Raw genomic sequence first — 15,965 nt, forward strand, 5'->3', positions numbered from 1 at the left:
GAATATCATTAGCACAACTGATATTAATAGAATTTATAACAATGTCATTGCATTCTTGATTTTCATTCAAGGAAACATCGTGAATAACTTCATCACAATTTTCAGATTCACGAATCTCAAGCAAAACTTCATGGAGATAATCAAGTACACTCAACTCACTAGAAATTGGTTCATCATAATTTGGCATTTTGAAAAGATTAGCAAGTGGATGAGGTTCCATATCAATAGATTTTTAGCAGGCAAAGATGCAAGCAAATAGAAGGCACATGGCAACACAAGAAAAGATAGCAAACAAGCAAAGAGGCAAACAGAAAAGGGGCGAATAAAAAAGTCAAATCTTTTTGGTATTTTCTGAAAATTGTTTTAGAAGTGGGGAGAGGAAAACGAGAGGCAAATGGAAAATAAAGTAAATGCAAGAGATGAGTTTATGATGGGTTCTTGGTAGGCTTGATCTTGCTATGTATCGTCCCCGGCAATGGCGCCATAAATCCTTCTTGCTACCTCATGAGCTTGCGTTGGTTTTCTATTGAAGAGGAAAGGGTGATGTGGCGAAGTAGATAAGTATTTACCTCAGTTTTTTGAGAACCAAGGTATCAATCCAGTAGGAGGAACAAGCAAGGCCCCAACAGTAGTACCTACACAAACAATCAAACACTTGCACCCAATGCTATAAAGGGGTTGTCAATCCCTTCTACATCATGCCATCTTACTTAATGCGTTACTCTGTTCTTCACGAACTTAATACTCTAGATGCAGGCAGGAGTCGGTCGATGTGTGGAGTAATAGTAGTAGATGCAGAATTGTTTCGGTCTATTTGAGAAGGATGTGATGCCTATATGCATAATCATTGCCTTGGATATCTTCATAATTATTCGCTTATCTATCAATTGCTCGATAGTAATTTGTTCACCCACCGTATTATTTTCCTTTATGAGAGAAGCCTTTAGTGAAAACTATGCCCCCCGTGTCTATTTTCCATATAATACGTTCAGATCTATAAACCAAAAACACCAAAAATACTTTGCTGCAATTTATTTACTTTTGTTTCCACAATCTTTTATATCTATCTCTATCACATCTCATCCTTGCAAATAACTACGAAGGATAAACTAAGGCAATATGATGAAAACGCCATCTTTTTATCCGTGATGGCAACAATACAATACGTGCCTCGCTACCCCTACTATGTCACTGGGTGCGGACACCGTAAGATTGAACCCAATACTAAGAACTTCTCCCATTGCAAGAATTACCAACCTAGTTGTCCAAACCAAACCAATAACTCGAAGAGACTTGCTAAGATATGAAATCATGCATATACAAATTCTGAAGAGACTCAAATAATATTCATAGATAATCTAAACATAAACTCACAATTTATCAGATCTCGGCAAACACACCGCAAAAGAGTATTACATCGAATAGATCTCCATGAAGATCATGAAGAACATGGTATTGAAGATCAGTGAGAGAGAAGAAGCCATCTAGTTACTAGCTATGGACCCTTAGGTGTGTGGTGAACTACTCACACATCACCGGAGGAGCAATGGAGTTGATGTAGATGCCCTATGTGATCAATTCCCTCTCCGACAGATTATCAAAAAAGGCTCCCAGATTGGATCTCGCGGGAACAGAGGCTCCCGGCGGCGTAGAAGTATTTCCGTGGCTCCCTTTCGCGGTACGGGAATATTTGGGAATTTATATGCCGAAGAATAGGGTTAGGAGACCTGCAGGGGACCCATAAGCCAGGGGGCGCGGCGACCCCCCTAGGGCGCGCCCTACAGGCTTGTGGCCTCCCGGCAGATGCCCTGCCCCCTACTCCAAGTCTTCTGCATTTCTTCTCGTCCAAGAAAAATCATTCCGGGGATTTTATTCCATTTGGACTCCGTTTAATATTCCTTATCTCCAATACTGGAAAACGTGGAAAAATAGAAATTGACACTAGGCTCTAGATTAATAGGTTAGTCCCAAAAATAATATAAAACAACATATCAATGCATGTAAAACCTCCAAAACGGATAATATAATATCATGGAACAATCAAAAATTATAGATACGTTGGAGACGTATCAGGGCAGATGTGGTCTGATTTGGGCTCCGGGGAGGGGAAATCGACGTCGTCGTCATCACCAACCATCCTTCATCACCATTTTCATGATGCTCTCTACCGTTCGTGAGTAATTCCATCGTAGGCTTGCTGGACGGTGATGGGTTGGATGAGATCTATCATGTAATCGAGTTAGTTTTGTTAGGATTTGATCCCTAGTATCCACTATGTTCTGAGATTGATATTGCTATGACTTTGCTATGCTTAATGCTTGTCACTAGGGCTCGAGTGCCATGATTTCAGATCTGAACCTATTATGTTTTCGTGAATATATATGTGTTCTTGATCCTGTCTTGCAAGTTGTAGACACTTATTACGAGTTATGATCCGCATCCCCCACGATGACAATAATTGGCATTCTTTCCGGTGATCACCCTAGTTTGAGGAGTTCATGTATTCACTAAGTGCTAATGCTTTGGTCCAGTTCTCTAATAAAAGGAGGCCTTAATATCCCTTAGTTTCCATTAGGAACCCGCTGCCATGGGAGGGTAGGACAAAAGATGTCATGCAAGTTCTTTTCCATAAGCACGTATGACTATATATGGAATACATGCCTGCATTACATTGATGAATTGGAGCTAGTTCTGTATCACCCTATGTTATGACTGTTGCATGATGAATGCCATCTAACATAATTATCCATCACTAATCCATTGCCTACGAGCTCTCCACATATTGGTTTTTGCTAAGTTACTTTTCCGCTGCTATTGTTACAATCACTACAAAACTGCTACTATGATGTTTGCCACCATTACCATTATTTCCATACTACTTTGCTACTAAATACTTTGCTGCAGATATTAAGTCTTTAAGGTGTGGTTGAATTGAAACTCAGCTGCTAATACTCGAGAATATTCTTTGGCTCCCCTTGAGTCGAATCAATAAATTTGGGTTGAATACTCTACCCTCGAAAACTGTTGCGATCCCCTATACTTGTGGGTTATCAGTGACTGAGGTGAATCTTCATTTTTTTTCTATATGTCATGTACATATACGGTGCCACACATCTGGCAAGACTTCGCGAGTTGCCCTGATCATCGCTGCATCAACGTCCATGATTACACTCTTCGGCAGCTTTTGACACATGGACCTCAAAAAAGTTTGCAGCAGCCAGACATATGTTTCTTCGGTCTTGTCCAAATCTATGGCACAAGCAAAAACAGTAGTCTTCCGGTGATTGTTAAGACCAACAAAAGGTGTGAATGGCATACCATAGCGATTCATCTTGTACGTGCTGTCAAATACAACCACGTCGCCGAAGTCCTCATAGTCCCGACGAGACTGGGAGTCACACCAGAACATTCTATTCATATGTCCGTCTTTATCTAGCATGTACTCGAAAAAGAAGCTAGGATCCCTCTCTTTCCTAGTGGCCATGATGCCTATGGCTATGGCACCATCTCCTTTTGAAAGCATCTTCCTCTTCTCCCTGGAGAAAAGGTTGTATATCATGCCTCGTAAAACCAACACCGTCGTACCATGCATGTTTACTGATTAAGGAACCCATAATAGTGTGAATTCTTATCCCTGCGACACCCATGGACATTATATGAAACTTCTAGTACTCTTTGATTTTTCTATGGGACCAAAGAAAAGGTACTTCGTCCGGTCTTGCTAACATATGGCTATGATTGTCCTCGAAACTTCCAACATACCAAACCCATCGCTTTTCGTCAAGCTTCACGGTCAACTGTGCTTCGCAGTTGCAGCGTGACTCGGGTCTGAGCCTACGGCTGCGTCCTTCCTCGGTTAGCAATCTGCTATCACGTTTCCCTTCTCTGGAACAAACATACCGCCGCAAACGCATATGATGTGACTCTGTTTTGCTATACCTGACCTTATCCTTTCTAATGCTTTATCTTTAGCATAGTTGTTGTAGAAGACGAACGCAACTTCTGCACACACAAAAGTCATTTCTCTTATCTTCATGAACATATCCCTCTCATCATCTGCATGCGTATTATCTTGGACATTATCTTTCCCCTCGTCTTCTGTTACCTGAACAAGCAAAACATAGCCATGATTTTTTACATGGTTTAACATTACTTCCATACAACATTGAGCTCATACATACTTCACTCATGTTGACCGACGACTGCGACTCTCCAGAATCAGCTGCATCTACTGATTCGTCTTCAAGGTCTGTCTCCGCGTTGGATTCACCATAATAGTCGTACGCGTTATGAGATCGTGAAATTAGCTGAAATAATGAACAGAAACACATAATTAATTATCATATAATATTTCGCAAAATATTCGATTTGTATGCCCCAACAAAAAAATCCACTTCCCCACCTCACTAATGGAATCTTCATTCGAGACCTCGGAGTTGTTTTCCTCAATATCATCATCCACGTGCATCTATAAATTTCCAGTACATAAATATAATGTTGTTGGATGCCACAAAATTTTTACAACATGATAATGCCACTCACATTAACATCTTCCCCTACGTACCCATTCTCTGCCCAATCTCCACGATCTGAATTTTCATCATGTGACCAATCATGTATCCAGTCTTTCAGCAGTTCTCCAAACTCCATAACTACCATGATATCAGTTAACTCACCGTCTGCCATTTTTCCTACAACAAATAATAAGGATCATCGTAAGGTACGTGAACCCTAGTTAGGAAGATGCCCTCGGCACCCGTCCTAATCACTTTGGATCGCGAGGAGGAGCACTATCGAAAGTAGATAAGTGATAGCCTGCGCCACCGTATACCTAGGTTGGCTGCCGCGGCAAATAACGATAGCCGTCGTGCACACAACAGACGGCAACCAACCCTACGTTAACCCTAGACACAAGGAACCCACTTTAGCCGGCGTGATCACTTTGTAAGACGAGGAGCAGCTCTACAGGAACAAGATTCGCGATCGCGTGCGCCTCCCGGTAGCTAGGTTACCCGCTAGCACGAAAACGACAGCAAATCGTCCCATGCTGCCGCCGCGAGCGAGAGAAATGTGTGTGTGTGGGGGGGGGGAGGAGGAGGGGTTCGTGACCGAGATGTGGTACCTGGGAGCGGTGGAGGTTGACGACGGTGCCGCGCGTTGTCGGTCGAGATGGCCGCCGCCGGCATTCAAAGGACCTCAACTAGGGTAATGCGTGAATGATAGAGCTGCGTGATTGAGGGAGCTCAGTTAATGATGAGTGGCACGTCGTACGTGGTCGTGGGGTCGTGGGATTTTTTTGGGAGATGATACTGTATCTATACGGTATAGGTTATACAAGTTATACGGGGCTTGGAACTGGGTTCTACCGGCTTGGATATGTGCTACGACGGGTTGGACAAAATAAAACTAGCGGGGTCAAGAATACCCCTCCGAAACCGAACTAGGGGGAGCAGGGAAGCAGTGCTGGTCAAACTTTGTATGGCTGATTGTACCCATACAACGCCATGTGTTTATTCACACACACAAGAACCCAAACACCTAGTACTCGGACTCCGCTGCTACGTCCACAAGTTGGAAACAGAAACTAACATAACCAGCAAGTTCCCGTTATTTTCCAACATGCATTGTTTCACCTCATGTCCTCACCTGAGGTAGACGAAGTTATCGACGCTCACACGCACAGTAGTTTTCTTGTGCATTCTTTAGCTCGTCTATACACGCGAAATGCGAGCACCTAATAAGCGAAAGAAACCCCAGCTTGCTTGCTCGTCTCAACCGGAAGACAGTCTTCAAACAGAAGAGTTTCTCCGTCGGATCGGATGGCTAATATATCCCATGCCCCTATTATTTCTGATGAAGTTGGGGCGGATGCATGCTTCCTTGAGCGCACAGCCTAGCTTGCAACAGGCACATTTCCCGCGGGGGTGATGCTGCGCTCGGAGGCAGCCGCCCCGTGGCGGTGCTCGTTTCTCGCAGCACGTTCCCTCAGGATCTTGGTTTTGATCCGCTCGCGCACCTCGTCGGTGTCGATCTGCACAGCCCTGCACTCCTCGCTGCAGAATGGCGTGTCCCCTCTGTGGTTCGTAGTAAGAAAAATGGATCGGTGTATCAGAAATTTCAGAATAGCACTAGCATCCATTGTCTACATATGGGAGATCTGAGAGCAGCATTTAAATATGGGTGATCTGAGAGAAGCAGCTAAGTGAAGGAGCAAACACACCCGTAAAACTAAACTACCTGTACATGAAGATGTCGAAGTTTCTAGGGAGCGGCTTCCCGCAGAGGTAGCAGGCGTCCATGGCGTGGCGGCTGGTCGCGCCACCGCCGTGGAGGGGCACAATGGCGAAGAGAGAAGAACTTGAGGCAGACGACGACGGCGGCATCTCCGCTACAACCTGGGGTTTTGTAGGTTGGTATAAATTAACAGGTCTTTGATTGATTGTGTTGCTGAGGTCTGAAGGTACGTAGTACGCTACTGCTAGGTCTAGACTGAAGTGAAGGAGCCTTTTCTTCTTCTTCTTCTTATAAGGTGGGGAGGGAGAGGAAAATATGCGGTTCCTGAATGCTGAGCTACAGGTGCAGGACGCGGGAGAAGAGAAAGCACGGCTGGATTTCCAGGAACCATCTCGGCTTCTCTTCTTGTACACGACGCAGGGCGAAAATGGCCGTACCGGCGCGGCTAGGGCCAAGGCCAGGCCAGCCAACAAGAAACCCTGCCTGCAGCGCGCCGGTTTTTGTTTGCTTACTCTGCGTATCGGTCTCAGCTCTCAACCCGCACCTCGTTACTGCCGGTGCAATGCTGCCGGATCCACCAAAATATTACCAAGGAAACGGAGGCCGTGTTCTTGTACGGTTGCCGTGTGGCCACGTGTTGAGCACGCGAGATTAGGACACTTCAAATTAGAGCGTAAATACAAAATGGCAGTACAGCACTGAATATACTTATACTTCGAACCTTGCTTTTTTGGTTCTGATAATAAAAATACATTTGGCTTCTAACACAGCGCGGCCAGCCCATTGCCTATTAGAAAAATGTCGCGAAATTGTTTCTCTGGTAGTAGTTTATCAGCGGGCGAACGGTGAAAGATTTGTCACTGACATTACAATTCCGCATAGGCCAAGCACGGCGAGGTGGAACGCGCCGCTTACTCCGGGAAAAGAATATGGTTATCTGCCCTGCCCCCTAGCTAGCCTTCTAGAGCCTGCACCGATGCCTGCCCGCTCTCTTGGCCCGGGAGGTCGACGGAGAAAGAGACGAGAAAGGGAGAGGAAACCGTGCACACGGAGCAGGGACGGGGTGGTGGTGGTGGCACCGATGGCGACGCACGCGTTGTACTTGTTGCCCGCGTAAACACGCACTTCTTCGGTACATTCCCCTGACACAACGACGACCGAGATGAGTCCATACCGCAGGATGGTCTTTCAAAAATACCCGCGACGTATAGCCGTCGGGGTGACATGTCATCGGCACGCGAACCGCCATGACGTGGCACGTCCACGTTGTCTCGCGACGGTTCCCGAAGCATGCCGCGTCGTCGGTTCCCGAGGCCGCCGCCTTCAATCGCGCAGCCGCGTCGTCAGTGCGTCCGGTCGTTCCGGGGGACAGTTAATACCCCATCCGCGTCAGTGTGTCCCGTCATTTCGCCGTCTCCCGAGGGCACCATTAATGGCAGCAGCGTCGTCATTGCCTGGGCACGTCGTTCCCTGGCGGCGCCGCCTGCTGACCGTCGGTCTCCGCCGTCTTCTGAGGCGACGCGGCCTATTGACCGCGGGTCTGACGCGTTACCGAGGCCGTCGCGCTCCCGAGGCACCGCGTTTACTCCCCCGGAGTAACGTCGGCCACCTACCCCGTCGCCTCCCCTCCCCGCCGCTGCGCTATAAAACCCGGCGCCCCAGCACGTCGGCCCCCATCTCTTCCCGACGTTCTCTCCCCTTGCTGCCCGACGATCTCCTCCCTCCCTCCTCCGGCGACACTCTCTGCCCGACGTTCTCCTCCCTTCCCCTACCCCGTCGCCGATGGACCACGCCGGCGGGAGCAGCTCCGGCGGCGGCGGTGCCCCGGAGAGCAACTGTCCGGATAGCCTCGACCAGCCGGCTACGGAGGAGCACCACCGGCTCGGGCTCCTCATCCCGCCTGGCTGCCGCCTTGCGAAGCCCTGGCGGATCAACAAGGACGGCTACCTGACGAAGGGCGACCCGCCGACGGAGGAGGAGCTTCGGACCCACCGCGGCGGCCGGTACAACGCCCGCGGCCGTCACGACTTCTGGGACGGTAAGAGTTACTACGCCGTCGTCGCGCAGCTCCGCCCGAGCAGGCGGGCGGCCGTCCCCCATACCCCGTCGGCGGCCCCGCCGACGTTCCCGCCGGTTCCCGAGGAGGTCGACCTGCCGCCGGAGCAGGTTGTCCTTCGCGAGGACGGCGACCCCAACGACACGCCAGGGCTCCTCGTCGCCCTGCGCGCATCTCAGGCGGCAGCGGCGGTCGCCGCGGCAACGGAGGCGGCGAGGGACGAGGCCGAGATCGCGGAGGCCATACGAGCGGCGCATGCTATGGGAGCGGCAGACCCGCAGCCCGTCGCCGGCGACGACGACGACGACGGCTCGGACGGGGGTGGTGCGGGGGTTGGGCAGGACGTCGTCGAGTCCGATTAGTTTTTTTAGTCGTTTTAATTAAAATCGAGTTATATCCGAATGTAATCGTGAACTATGTTTTATTAAGTTATGTATCGAATTTTATTATATTACCTAAGTTATTTATCGAAGTTATTATGTATTATTTTTTGTAATATTTTAAATTTGTTTGACTATTTTAAAAAAAATAGAACTTCCATAAATTATTAGAAATAAATGAAAAATTTAGAAAACGATAAAAAGAAAAAATAAACAGATTATTAAAATAAGATGAGGTAGCCTATCCTTTAATTTACTATTCTTGAGTATACGGATCCCGCACTATTAAGAGGGAATCACGGGTTTTGCGATGAAATTGCTCAAACTACATCTCCATTTCTCCTTTGTGATCTTTCCAAAACAGAACCAAAGCCTCGGACATCCGGCCCCCTCCGGACGTCCGAGGGTCGGAGCCTTATACCAGAATCAAAAGCTCGGACATCCGGCCTCCTCCGGACGACCGATGGTCGGACGTCCGATCCCTTTCGGATATCCGGAGCTTTGCACCAGAGTCAAAAACCTCGGACTTCCGGCTTCCTCCGGTCGTCCGAGGGCCGGACGTCCGACCTCTTTCGGAAATCCGGTGCCCTTAAACAGAGTCATACTCTCGGACATCCGACCCTATCTTCGGACGTCCGGTCCCTGTTCGACTATACAGTGGCCAACTGATAAGGTCGTCGGACGTCCGACACCTGTTGGACGTCCGACCTCTGTGGCCGTCCGGACGTCCGGAATCCGTCGGACGTCCGACCACTGTCCGACTTAAGTGACACCAACGGTTATTTTAGTCTCCCCACTATATATACTCTTTGTCTTTGCAATTATTAGGCTCACTCTCATATTCCGCACTATTGCCTAAAATTGCTAAGTAACTATTAAAATTTGAAACTGTACCTATTCACCCCCCCCCCCTCTAGGTCCATCTCGATCCTTTTCAGCTACCCCCATGTGTCGACGTCTAGGGGGCGTAGACGGCCGGGGGCCATTTCTGTGATTTTTGTACAAAATAAAATAAAATAATAGGTAACTAGTGTAAAAATTCTATAGAATTTTGCATATGATGATGTTTTCATCATGTGAGTCTGTAAAAACATGGGGTGTTGTCTTGACTGTTGAAAAATGAAGGTGCTCCGAGACGAAGCCTACAAGGCTAGTCTGAGAGACCCGTTTTAGAGAAGTTGATTTTTCGACCAACTCCGAACGATCTCATATTTTGGTAGGCCATTGGTGTTGATATTCTAGGTGTGCATGCCAAGATTGAACGAGTTTTGACAAAGTTGGCAAGATTTGTCACGTTCGGGACTTTTTTGGGCATTTTAGACGGAAAAAAATGCAGAAAATGGATAATTATTGCAAACATATTGAAATTTGGTATGCTTGGTTTGCACGATGTAGGTAGTCGCTACAAAAAATTACACATAATTCTGAGCCTCTAAAGATCCAGTTGCTTCACAAAGTGAAGGGCGCGGGAGAAAGGTTCATGTGTATACACTACGGATTGATCGGAGTGAATACACGGTAATGCTCACATTGATCATTAGGGTAGCATGATGGTGTAGGATGTTTGTAAGGCTTTTCCTAACATGTTGGAGGTGTAATGAAGCGGTTTCTACCCCCATGTGTCGACGACTAGGGGGGTAGACGGCCGGGGGGCATTTCTGTGATTTTTGTACAAAATGAAATAAAATAATAGGTAACTAGTGTAAAAATTGTATATAATTGTGCATGTGATGTTGTTTTGGTGTTGATATTTGAGGTGTGCATGCCAAGTTTGAACGAATTTCGATAAAGTTGGCAAGATTTGTCACGGTCGGGACTTTTTCGGGCATTTTATGAAGAAAAAAAAAGTTTTTTTGCCAATCGTCGGCTGTAACGACGTGGTCGCGTCAGTTTTCGTCGGGTCTACCGACGTGCCCTCATCTTTCGAGATTTCCTTGCCTCGTCGGGTCTAACGACATGGTCGCGTCGGTTTCCGTGATTGTTGGGACTTCCTTATTACGTCGCGCCGCCTCGACCCCGCACCTAGCCATACCCTCCCGCGACGTCGCAGATCCATCCGAGCTGAGGTAACGCCGCCGCCGCTGTCACAGGTAAACCTAACGCCGACGTCCGGCCGTTTAAACCTAACGTCCACTACCGTCCCAACGCGTGTCAGTACTGACGTCGGGGGTTCTTGTCACGCAGTCGGGGGTGTCGCCGCCGTGCTGCTTCACGGGGGTCTCACCGAGCGTCATCAGCACTGACGTCGGGGTCTCGTCACCGCTGCTTCACGGTGTCTCGCCGAGCGTACGTCGGGGTCTCGTCACCGCGCTGCGTCACATCCGCCTCGAGTCGCGAGGCGGGACCGGCGCGCCCCCGTCCGTCGGGGTTCCTGCCGCAGTGACGTACGACGTCATCGCGCCGTGATAAACTCACCGACGGCAGAAGGTAATAATTTTTTATGTTTGTTAATTTTTAATTTTCTGTAATTTCTGGAAAAATATTATAAATTATTAATATGTATTATAATTTTGTTTGTATAGTATGAAGGAGCACAATGCAATATATTGTTCGATTGAAAAATGGTGCACATTAGTGGAAAAATTAAATCCGAAGCAACGTTTGCGGCTACGTGATACTAGCTTACAAAATATGTTGCGTATTTCTAGTGTGCTTATGAGAAAGAATCTACTTCAAACATTGATTAAATCGTTTGATGTGACTAAAAGAAAGTTTGTTTTGCAACCTAAAAAGGTTGAGATGACAGTATGGTCCGCTGATGTATTCCACATTTACGGATTAAAAAATAAAGGTAAAGATGTGATAAAACATTTAGCAACACTAGAAGAGGGCTCAAAAGATTATATACCAAGTAGATTCTTGAATGAAAAAACTGGTACAATAGTCATAGGCGAGTTGATCGATCACATTGTTAAGTCTCGATCATTTGATGTAGATTTTGTGAGGAGGGCCGTACTTGTTCTTATTGGCACAGTCATAGCACCACACTCCACGAAGACTGTTCCTCATCACTTGTATTCATTGGTGGAGGATGTAGACACTATCAAGTTATATAACTGGAATGCGTTTATGTTACACGTGTGCATTGATGGAATAGCAAAGACAGTTAAAGATCAGCACAAATTCAAATGGTCGGTCGGCAACTTATCGCTAATTCAGGTATTTTACTAATGCATTTTAAATTTGTTTATAAACTTGTAATAGTGCTAATATTTTATGTACCATGCAGTACTCATACTGGGAAAAAGTGCAGCCAACAAGTGTAGACGAACCTTTGTCATATGGGTATCCACTAATGCTTAATTGGTCTGAAATTAAGGCCAAGAAGCGTGACGAGTACGACTCAGAAAACGGTTGTGGCCATGGGAAGGTAATAAGTTATGCCTTATTGTCAAGTTATTTCTTCTGTCACTGTTTATGTCATTTAATTAAGTGTCTTTCGACATTATACAGTTCGATGATGTAATTGGGGAAGATCACATAGAAGTGAAGGTAGCCAAAGAAGGAACACTTCCGGAGGTGGAGGCACAGGCAGAGACATCAAAAGGGAATGGAGGTGAAAGTGGAGTCATCAGTATCATGAAACAAATTCAGAAGGATGTTCTTACCCTTCCCACAAAATGTGCCGAGGTAAATATTGCATCATCACTTATTAATTGTAAGATGCCATGTACTGACGGTGTTCAATTTATTCTTGCAGATCGTCATTGAGAGGCTTAAGAAGGAAGGTTTGATATACAAACCTTCCTTCAAGGACATCAATCCCAAAGAAAACGGTGTGGATGAAAGTGAGTTTTGGGTGAAGAGGAAGTACGCTCCCAAATATTTTCCAGAAGTTGACTCATCTCCTTTGGGTGAACGTCAGGAAGAGAAAAATAATGCATCTTTCACGAACATGCCTATTGATGAGGAGGTAAATGATGACACCGGCGCACGCATCAATGGATCGGGGATAGGTACCCCAAATGATCCTTTCATTGTTAATGGTAACAATTCACCTGTGAGATCGTCATCTTCGTTACCAACAAATGAATTCCCTAAGGGTACACGAACACCAGAGAATGGTGGCATTTTAATACTGGATGATATGCAAAATGATGTTTCTCCAATGGGGTCCGAGGCTATCATTGACAAATTGAATGAGGATGTACAGGATCCCAAGCGGGTGCGCAAAGCTTCGAGATGGCTAGAGTTTCCTTACGAACAAATGGATGGGCCGAAACGTGTAAAGAAATGTAAGTATTACTTAAATTACAATTGTTAGTTTTTTCATAGTTATATGTGACTGTAATTAAATTGGTATACAACTTTGTTTGGAAATTATGCCGTTATGGTTAGTACGGACTACCTGGATGCAGAGCACGTAGAGGCTGCAAATGCTTATATTAACACTCTCATAAAAATGGTAAACATAGGAAAGATGTAGTGGTTAAGATACCCGCACCAGATGTAGACATTTGTACCGCAGATATGCTTGGAGACATCATAAAAAAGAAGTGGTTTTGTGGCACTGTAAGTGCTACTACTTATAATTATTTTTCGGTTCGCGTATGACCATGAACTTATTAGTTAATATTGCATTGTTTTTACAGGTTATAAATGCTTATTGTAAACAAATTAAGAAGCGTTCTAAAGTACCAGATCGTCATATATTATCGATATGGGTGTCGAAATGGCTTCTAGACCGAGCAGCTGGTCGCGTGTTAGGCAGGAAGACCAAGATGGAGCTTTTGGTAAAGAGAACAACAACTATCACTAGAGTCATGGACGAGTATTTCAGCACAGACAAGGTATTGTTTTCTTAATAAAGTTAACATTTTATTTACAAAGTTAATATGATTTTTTTTCGTATGCTTATTTTCCTATGAACGTGAATGGTAATCATTGGATAACTGTTCTCATGCACAACACTAAGAAAGAGTTTCAAGTTCTTGATTCACTTGGTCCAATTGACAGAAATATTCGTAAAATCATTCACACTCTGGTATGTTTTCTTTTCTTTGTTACATACTTTGTATCGTGTTGCAACATGTATCATGATAACGTTAAATTAATTTTTATCAGAAAGCGCAAATTGCTATAGATATTGCGGCTGCCAATAAACAAGTTGAAAGTAAATTTCCTGATGTCTCTGCATAGCCCATTGTGGAGTATGAAATGTCAAAACAAACTGATGGGTAAGTCATAAATGCTATCGAATATTGTAACAAGCTTAATTCAATCATTACCTAACATAACGCTTTTTTTAGAGTTTCTTGCGGGTTGTTCGTTCTGAGATGTATCGAATATTGGGATAGAGAAAAGTGAACATCTACATTTGACCAGGACGAAATTAATGAATCAAGGAGTAAAATTCTTGTTGAACTTATATTTTCAGAGGACAACATTGTTGAGAAAGTGAAGCACAAAGTATTGAGACTTATTTCGCGAGATTAAGTTGTAGAACACGGAGGGTTTTTGTCGCGTAGAAGGTTTCCCTGAAGTGTTCGACACTTATATGAATTGTAATGATACAATATACTTTGAAAGATAATTTGTTTGGTATTCCATGAAATATGTTTGTATTGATTTTATGGTCATGATTGTACGTATCATATGTGTTTTTTATGGTAGCAACTATCTGCGCCAGCCCCGTCGTTGTGTTGTTCTGGTCGTCGCTATGCCGTCCCAGCACGTGTAGCGACGATCTGCGCCAGCCACGTCGTTGTGTTGTTCTGGTCGTCGCTGTGCCGTCCCAGCCCCTCTAGCGACGACCTGCGCCAGCCCCATCGCTGTGTTGTTCTGGTCATCGCTGTGCCGTCCCAGCCCTGTAGCGACGATCTGCGCCAGCCCCGTCGTTGTGTTGTTCTGGTCGTCGCTGGGCTGCCAGCCCCCGTCGCTGTCGCTGTGCACAGTCGCTGCGTCGTTGTCCCAGTCCCTGGTGGTTAGTTTGCATAAAGGCACTGGGCTACCGCCGCTGCGCCAGCGAGCATGTTTATATTAACATCACGTCGTGTCGTACATAACGGCGGTCCAGCGGCCTCGCGTCGCACATGACGGCGGTCCAGCGGCCTCGCGTCGTACATGACGTCGGTCCAGCGGCCTCGCGCCGATAGTAACGTCGGTCTAGCGGCTGTAGCGACGGACCAGCGGCTACAGCGACGCTCAGCGACGGTACAACACAATATCAACACTATTAATATAAATCAGAACATCATAATTAAGAAAACACCTCAAAAATGTCTCATAGATAAATATATAATATATTTTCAGTACAACGACGACGCACAGCGACGGTACAATTCTCACATCACACAAAATATAATATTTCAAGTACAACTTAATTTTATTAAAATAACAAATGTCTCATATTGTCTTATTTTAACAAATGAAGCATCATGTTTACCGTTCGTACCTACATAATAAACATAAAATATTTGTTAGAAAATAAAGTCAATAAAATACATCATTTGAAAAACTTAATTTGTGTAAAAGGAAGGTTTACTGCATGTTGCCTTGTTATGACCCGGATTGTGACATAGGCTCCACAAAGGACCACAATCGTTAAAAGATTTTGGTCTACCATTTTTCGTAACTTCTGGACCACCTTTCTTGGTTTTTTTAGGTGTACCCTTGGACCTTATATTCGCAGGATCACCAATAGTACCTCCACTTTCTTCAGGTGCATTTGCAATCATCCTCTTATACCTTCTCTCGCCTATTATTTCTTCAAGTGGGATCTTTCTCTGTAATATTATATTTTCCAGACACTTCATCAAATCATCCAACAAGAAGGTATCATTTGATGCAACATGAAAAGCTTGTGCGCCTCTTATGCTAAGCCTACTATACCGAGAACGCTGTTCTTCCCCTGACCAACCCTAGCCAAACAGATCACTCTTGCGCTACGCAGGCAATCCATGTCTCGCATGTTTCGTCAACCGACATAGCACACAACAATTTGGTATTTCAGACAATTTAAGAACATTCACCAGCACACACAAAAATATGTTTGCAAGGCAGCCCTTTTTGAACCATCCTTCCACAACTACATGATATTGTTTCATCTGAGTTACTTGGTTCATATATAACATCATACCTGAACTTGTGATTATTCTGCCATGTGACAATATAAGTAGACCGCTGAACTCCCACAAGCGTCTCAAATATCTCCAATTCTGCCAGCTTCAAAAGATCTTTTGCAGAATATAAAAATTAGCTGGAGTGAAAACAAGGGTAGCATGATCCTCAATAGCCTTATATGCAGTAATTGATGGTGGAAGTGATTGATTAGCAGTGCAATCATCTTCCGTCTC

At 45.4% G+C, this 15,965-nt stretch overlaps 1 protein-coding gene and 1 pseudogene across 1 annotated transcript; both read right to left on the minus strand.

Annotated features, from left to right (window-relative positions):
* Nucleotides 1-471: 471 nt before the first annotated feature.
* On the minus strand, nt 472-4,686 carry LOC123404536 (annotated as a pseudogene).
* Nucleotides 4,687-5,602: 916 nt separating this feature from the next.
* LOC123406251 (FCS-Like Zinc finger 2-like) lies at nt 5,603-6,419 on the minus strand. Its single transcript, XM_045099738.1, has 2 exons — nt 6,238-6,419; nt 5,603-6,074 (listed from the first exon to the last, which is right to left on the minus strand). The coding sequence occupies exons 1-2, from the start codon at nt 6,381-6,383 to the stop codon at nt 5,894-5,896; spliced, it is 327 nt and encodes a 108-aa protein (XP_044955673.1). The 5' UTR covers nt 6,384-6,419; the 3' UTR covers nt 5,603-5,893.
* Between the last annotated feature and the right edge of the window lie 9,546 nt (nt 6,420-15,965).

Source organism: Hordeum vulgare, chromosome 6H (genome assembly GCF_904849725.1).
Source record: "Hordeum vulgare subsp. vulgare chromosome 6H, MorexV3_pseudomolecules_assembly, whole genome shotgun sequence".
NCBI classification, from domain to species: domain Eukaryota; kingdom Viridiplantae; phylum Streptophyta; class Magnoliopsida; order Poales; family Poaceae; genus Hordeum; species Hordeum vulgare.

Coding starts and splice junctions, on each gene's coding strand:
- LOC123406251 (XM_045099738.1), bottom strand. CDS start 6,383: ATGCCGCCGTCGTCGTCTGCCTCAAGTTCTTCTCTCTTCGCCATTGTG. Junction 6,075..6,237: donor TTCGACATCTTCATGTACAG/GTAGTTTAGTTT, acceptor TACGAACCACAG/AGGGGACACGCCATTCTGCA.